Below are 7,331 nucleotides of genomic sequence, written 5' to 3' on the forward strand. Positions count from 1 at the left end.
AAGAAAAAATGATCACAAATACATTTTTCCGATATCACGCATTTAAAAATGATGTTAGTAACATACCTGTCAACCTCAGCCAATTGCTCCTATTAACGATTGCAATTCCCCTTATTAAGCGATAATAAACCTCACAAACACATCGTGGCACCTATTTACTCACAGCAAGACAGACTATGTGGAATAAGAACAAAGATAATTTGTGTAAACAAGTTTATTTTATTTACCAAATAACGTTGTCGTCTGCTACCAGTGACCGAGACGATCCGGATTAGCGCCAAAATGGGAGGTTTTTTTTCCCGTACGAAAATTGTTATACGGCGTACACAATTTGAAATGATCAAAAAACGTATATAATACGGGAAAAACGTATAAATTGACAGGTTTGTACTAAATTAATGGTTTCTCATCAAAATTAAGACAAGTATAATAGAATTGATAATTTTATTATATATTTATCTATACATATCGACCATTGACGTTGCCCATCTGTCTTATTTGAAAATAAAATGTGGCACTTGATCTTAGGTTTGTTTGCCAACCCCTGATCTAACGGTACACAACCATTATGTAATTCATAGCTCCGAACAGACAGGGGTGCTACCGCATCCGAACAACGGGTTTGAGTCCCACTCAAGACGCAAGGTAACGAAGAAGAGTGTAGCCGCTTTCTTTGGTTGCGCAAGGTAAGACCGCACTGCACTCCCTATTCGAGCTCGCGCAGTCAGGCACAAGATCGAAATGGCGGCGCCAGCCGAGAGGATGGAGGTACGATTTTATAAGTAAAAATGTTTTCAACTTATCTTTCTGATTGCTTTTCCACAATTGAAGTGTCCTTTCGGATTTTGGTATAGGCAGATCAACTGATATATCAACGTCTTAACGTTTAAGTGTTTATCGCATACGTATCAGGTGAATCGTCCATTTTAACTTTGCTACTAAACCTTAATAACTTGGTCTGTTGGTGATTACTGCGTATGAATGCAATCATGTTGTCGTTAAAATTTAAAGCGCCATATCCTCCGGGCAAAACCGCTGTCGGCTTAGTTTTTTTTTTCAGTTGTCTTAAGACCGCGTGGAACCCAACATGTTAGCTTCTTAGCTAGTTAGCTACCAGCCACGGATGCTGATTCATTCTCTTATTGGATGCACTACGATTTGACGTTATCGCTTAAAAAGCTTGGCAAATGGCATGTTTGCTGTCGGTGTTTCTCCGGACCCCGTTGTATGATTTGCCGCCTTTTTCACCTCCGATCATTGATCACCGGCTAATTCGTAGCACACACTAGGTAACGGTGTGTCGAAGACGTACAGCGAGTTGGTAAAGGTGTGTGTACAGTACGTGCGATATACATATAGTAATGAGATGGTATTGTGTCAATGGCTGGCGATCGTTTATAGTGCGAATTTTTAGTCATTCGTTTTGAGAACATTCCATTGAGTGCCTGCTCGAACAAGGCCAAGAACACATCGCAGTACTTCAACCATGTGCTCGCATCCTTTGTGCAGCGAGGGAAGCTATATGAGTGGAGGCGTTGGATTTCTGGAACATGGGAACGTTTTGGCACGAGAAAGCTGTTTTGAATGCGAGCAAACATTTATATTTTCCAAACTATATACGCCTACTGTATGTTTTTGGTTTTTCCAAAAAGCTTGCCTGCTGAGATTATTAACGTAGTTTGTGTTCTCACAGCACTTTGAATGCAAGTTAAGATTGTTCTGTAAGTTAACATTAGAACCACCTCGGGACCAACAGGTGGCTATCTTATTCTTCCATAAATATAAATTAAGAAAGACGATAATGATGCAAAGATACATGCTGCAGAGAATTTCAACAACTGTAATGAGTTAATTTTAGTGCAAGCACATTGAAACAAACCAGTGTGTGGCAATGCCTACTGCTGCAGCTGGCTCTTGGCTTTGTCACTAAGTCAGAACACGGCTGTTTCCATAATTCTAAGAGATTCTTAGCTATGAAGAGTTTACTTGCGTATGGATACCTGCCGCAGCCGAAACACGGTCACTACTGGTCCTTTGAAAGTTAAGGAGCAAGATTCTCATTTACTTCTGACCTCTGTTGAGAACAACTCAATCCCATTGCTGGCAGCTATGGGAATCAGTTTTGACTGACATATACCGTACAGGTTTTCCAGAATCACACCAAAAATCAATGCTTTTTCACTCCAGCGTAAAGGGTAGATTGGGACTTGTTTAATAGTTTACGCTGTGGATGTAATGTGGATTTTAATTGTGTGTCTTATTGTTGAGGTTTCTCAGGGGGAGAACGTGGCAAAGCCTGCTGCTGAAGATATGACGTCAAAGGATTATTACTTTGACTCATATGCTCACTTTGGCATTCATGAGGTAATTTTTAACACCTTTTTTTTAAAATAACAAGCAGAATATTATGTCCTTTTTGTCACAAGATTTGAATCTTGGCATTTGTTGGCAAATGTTGTAGGAGATGCTAAAGGATGAGGTGCGGACTCTGACCTACCGCAACTCAATGTTCCACAACAAGCATCTGTTTAAGGACAAAGTGGTGCTGGATGTTGGTAGTGGCACAGGCATCCTCTGCATGTTTGCTGCCAAGGCTGGAGCCAAGAAAGTTATCGGAGTAAGTTTGTGTTTGTACACCCCAGAAAGTGATTTCTTTAAATCATACAGTATTGCTACAAGATGTTTGTATTTGAAATAAAATATTACTGTTGTATATTTCTATATAGATTGAGTGCAGCAGTATCTCGGATTATGCTGTGAAAATAGTGAAGGCCAACAAAATGGATGATGGTCAGTAAATGTATAACTTATTTGGCGGAGACGGGACTACCTACATGTATTTGCAAGTATGAAACAAAGTCTCTTTTTTTTTTTGTCTCCAGTGGTAACTATTATCAAAGGGAAGGTGGAAGAGGTGGATCTTCCCGTGGATGGAGTAGATATCATCATATCTGAGTGGATGGGCTACTGCCTTTTCTATGAGTCCATGCTCAATACAGTCATCTATGCCCGGGACAAATGGCTGGTATGTGTGATCTTGTATATAGCCGCTGTCCTGTGAAAAAGAAGTCGGTCCAATTTTTTTTTTCCCACACATCAATGCAATGCAATGCATGTAGTAATGTGTAAACCTCATTCACATTTAAAACAAATTAACATATGTGATATTCGCACGACAGCGATGATATGATCTTTTGTTTGCTACAATAAGCATGTAAATGTATAATAAACCTCCTTCTCCTTTTTTTCTGTGGGTTATTGCCAAGTGGGGTTTGTTTTATCAGCTTCACTCAATTACATGGTTTCTGTCATCTTCCCAATCTATTTGCATGCTAAAATTGTGTTTTTTAACAGCAGTTTAAAAAAACAGCAGTTGTGCAGAATTTTTTGACCCCCGCTCAAGCTGTTCTTGTGCCCTTACAGAAGCAAGATGGACTCATTTTCCCAGACAGGGCAACTCTTTACGTGACCGCCATTGAAGACAGGCAGTACAAGGACTACAAAATTCACTGTAAGTTCTGTACCAATGGCTCATGAGTAGCGATGACTAATCACTGTTTAAAAAAAAAAATGAGGCAATCCAAGTGCACAATGTTGAAAAATGATTTTTAGAACTTTAACCCCCTTCATACCAATGTTGTCAAAATATCAACACATGAAATGTCATGGAAGTTTGCGTCTGGAGTTACTGTTGAATATTGGAGGGGGGAGAGAATCCAATCTGATAATAAAAACAAATGACCGGATCATGTAAGGTTACACTAAGTCTACAGTAAAAATTGTATTGTAAATAACCATACTAATTTAGTTCTTAGAAGCAGAATTGATTTCATTACAAATAATTAAAAAAAAAAAAATCAAGGGACAATTTGAAAGTTAAACTTGAGCAGAACCTCTGTTATTATTAACTTATCTCCATGTGTGTATTTCAGGGTGGGAGAATGTATATGGATTTGATATGTCGTGCATCAAGGAGGTGGCAATTAAAGAACCCCTGGTTGATGTAGTGGACCCCAAACAGCTGGTCAGCAGCGCCTGCCTCATCAAGGTGGGTGAAGAAGTGACATTTCATCTACGGTGAAAGGATTTTGTGTGCGTCTTTTTGACTTTTTGGTTTGTCTTATTTTGTGTGTAGGAGGTGGACATCTACACGGTGAAGCCAGACGACTTGACCTTCACCTCTCCGTTCTGCCTGCAAGTGAAGAGGAACGACTACATTCATGCGCTTGTTACCTACTTCAACATCGAGTTCACCCGCTGTCACAAGAGGACGGGCTTTTCCACAAGTCAGTCTTTTCCACCCATCGTATTGTCATAGCATGTTGGTATTGTACAAAAGATTCTGTTAGTCGTGTTTAGTAAAAGTTAGAGCTTCCAAATTTGAAGATATGCCCTGAAAGGTCGTCGCTTTTCTTGAAATTGCAGCTACCATGCCATTTAACATTGTCTCGTGCTGCCATTTGAATTAAACTTGGTTTGTCCCCCTGCAGGCCCAGAGTCCCCCTACACCCACTGGAAGCAAACCGTCTTCTACCTGGATGATTACCTGACTGTCAAGATCGGAGAAGAGATCTTGGGCACCATCAGCATGAAGCCAAACGTCAAAAACAACGTAAGCATTTTCACGCGTTCAGGCAACTGCTGATTTTAGTAGAATCGATTGGAGCCAAGTGGCTTGTGTTTGGGGATGTTCTATGTTTATTTTTGAAGCTGCAGCCAGCATCTGTCACAGCAACTTTTTAGTCTATTCAGAACCATTGCTAAGCAAATTATGAAATTCGTCCTGAGCTTTGTTTGAAATTTATAACAGATTATCTCCCTAATTAACATTATTAAGTACCATTTTTAAAAAATATAATTTTCATTTAATCCCTATAATATTGAGTAAAGGCCAGAGTAATGCAGTCTGCTCCGCACCACTGATCAACCTCCAATTTTAGTGATTAGGTGCCACAAAATGTGCTCAAATATGTTTTAAAAGTAAATGGTGTTCAAAGGAGTCATTCTTTTTACTGAGACTACATGTGTCTTGTCTGCAGAGAGACCTGGACTTCACTGTAGATCTCGCCTTCAAGGGCCAGCTGTGTGAAGTGTCCAAGACGTCGGAGTACAGGATGCGCTAGCAGCCTCTTATTCCCCCCCCCCCCCAACACCATGTATAGCTTATCTCGAGAGGCTGACATGTACGGTTTGACCGGGAGTGCGGAAACCGTTAAAATACTCCCCCTGCAGCAACATTTTAAAGAGTTCTTTTTTTTTTTTTTTTTTTTTTGGTGTAATTTTCTTGTTCAAATATTTGCCATATTTAAACGTTTTTCCACATTTTTGGGGGATTGAGTTGGCAGTGAGACTCATTGTGCAGTAGTCAACAGTATGCATGTTTTGTGTCCATCTTCTTGGGTTTCCCTTCTTGTTCTTTGCACATGCAAGGCCCAAAAACACACCCTCTCTAGATGGAACAACTTGGGCCACTGCTCTCCTTATTTCTTTGGACTGTGTTTAAGCTGAAAATATGTAGCTTGTTGTTTTTTGTTGTTTATCCCCTTCAAAAGCTGTCCAAGATGGCTTCTCTAAAACCCAGCTGAAGTTCAGTTCAGACTCAGACTAATACAGTATTAAGATTGAAAGATTAAACCCAAGCTAATACCATGAGCTCCATTTTTAGGGAGGTGCTCTTCTGGACAAACTGAAAGGTTAAACACTTGCAACTCTATAAGTGTCAAAACCTTCAACTCCGTAGTCCCGTTATGAAGACATTAGGTCACGTGAACTGGGGTCTATCCTGTTTTTGATGTAAAGTGTCCGTTAGCGTGCCAGCGGCCCTCCCCCAAGTTTTCTTTTAGCAAGTTTGACATTTTGAGAACCAAACAATCATCCAAAGTTTTTAGTGTTTTCATAAGGAAAGTGCTCATAACTGCTGGGCCTGAAAGAAGAAAAGAGACTGCTTGGTTCCTGCTGGTTGCAAAGCTCCATAGGTGTCCTCTTGGTGCACCTGTGCTTAAGTATGCCTTCATATTTTGTCTGAGGCAATTCGAGTCTGTCTAAACTGAAGTAACTGTTGGCACGTGACAGACAAGACTCACCACACTGACTTTTTTTTTGGTATTTTGTCTGCTGCTTTTTTTTTAATAGTGAAATTAAAACTAAATTAAACTTTTTTTTGCACCTGCTCCATTTTGTTTTATTGTTCCAGTCGCTATTGTACACAAATCTATTTTTTTTTTTTTTTTTACTATTTATTAACAAGCAATCCATGATCATTTATGGTTGCAAGTAAAGATCTGAAGTTTGAAATTGCTCTTTTTTTGTTTATTTTTTACACTGTCCAATGTTGTCACCCTCCCATAATAATGGCCTGAGTCATACTTCCAGAAAACACCAAAAACCAAACCAAATTCTGATGAGATCGTATTCACTGTCATTTCAGGGGTAGAAAAGAATGACCTGCTTCACTCAGAATGTAGCCGATTTTAGCATTTTTTTTGGGGCCAAAAATATGACCAGACATTATTTTAAGAGACTGGCGACTGTTAATTTGCAATTTCCCAAATTTATTTTAAATTTAAACTGTCCATGAGTAATGCATACATTTTTAGATGTCGGACTGAAATTAAATATATACATGAGTCATGTTTTTATTTCTTTTGTAATTATTTTTTAAATGTTTTTTTTTAATAGCTAAAAAACGCTCAAATTTCACCAAAGGCATACAAGATTACATTTTTAACAAAAATTAAATACTGTAATACAGAAATTGGGAATTGTCCTCATGGTAGGTGTTTTCCCATAAGTTTAATGTTCTGCAGTATTCCATTTGAATTGAACCACAGAAATAAAGGACGTTTTCTATTATATTCAAATGTATTGATATTTACCTGTACATGTTTTCTTCCTAATATACCAACCATTGTGAACTTGGATGGTCCACAGGATGCTAAAAATGCAGTGCAGCCTACTGTTGTGCAATTGGGCTTGACTTCCAATAATCAATGCCGAAATAATGCTGATTTAGTATCAATGTTGATGCTGCAACTTTGCCGGTCTAGTTTTAGTAGTTGGCTGATGCATCTCAATCAACTGGAATTATGAAACTATTTCAGGAGTTAAATTCAAAAAGTAAAACAAAATATGATTTACTGTAACCGTTTCAATATTTGATTTCTTATATGAAGGTGAAAGACATTGACGTGGGCTTTTCTAAAAAAAAATACTAAATTCTGAACAATTCAGCAAAAGAAAGGAATTTTAATTAAGGAAACGGTTTAGAAACTTCTATTTTACTAGAGGTGAAACTAATCAATTATCAAATTAATCGATTCATTTATTGAATC

At 38.5% G+C, this 7,331-nt stretch overlaps 1 protein-coding gene across 2 annotated transcripts; it reads left to right on the forward strand.

Annotated features, from left to right (window-relative positions):
* Window positions 1-608: 608 nt before the first annotated feature.
* prmt1 (protein arginine methyltransferase 1) lies at window positions 609-6,170 on the forward strand. 2 transcript variants are annotated; one of them, XM_086054843.1, is made up of 10 exons: window positions 609-768; window positions 2,278-2,364; window positions 2,462-2,617; window positions 2,727-2,790; window positions 2,883-3,025; window positions 3,424-3,511; window positions 3,933-4,048; window positions 4,136-4,286; window positions 4,491-4,612; window positions 5,040-6,170. In XM_086054843.1, exons 1-10 carry the CDS (start codon window positions 742-744, stop codon window positions 5,121-5,123), a joined length of 1,038 nt encoding a protein of 345 aa, XP_085910969.1. In that variant the 5' UTR covers window positions 609-741; the 3' UTR covers window positions 5,124-6,170. The 2 variants fall into 2 exon arrangements, with proteins under 2 accessions (XP_085910969.1, XP_085910968.1); XM_086054842.1 differs by having other exon boundaries at window positions 615-768; window positions 2,269-2,364.
* The last annotated feature ends 1,161 nt before the right edge of the window (window positions 6,171-7,331 follow it).

Source organism: Filicampus tigris, chromosome 16, assembly GCF_054856515.1.
Source record: "Filicampus tigris isolate MCC_2025a chromosome 16, RoL_Ftig_1.0, whole genome shotgun sequence".
Classification (NCBI taxonomy): Eukaryota; Metazoa; Chordata; class Actinopteri; order Syngnathiformes; family Syngnathidae; genus Filicampus; species Filicampus tigris.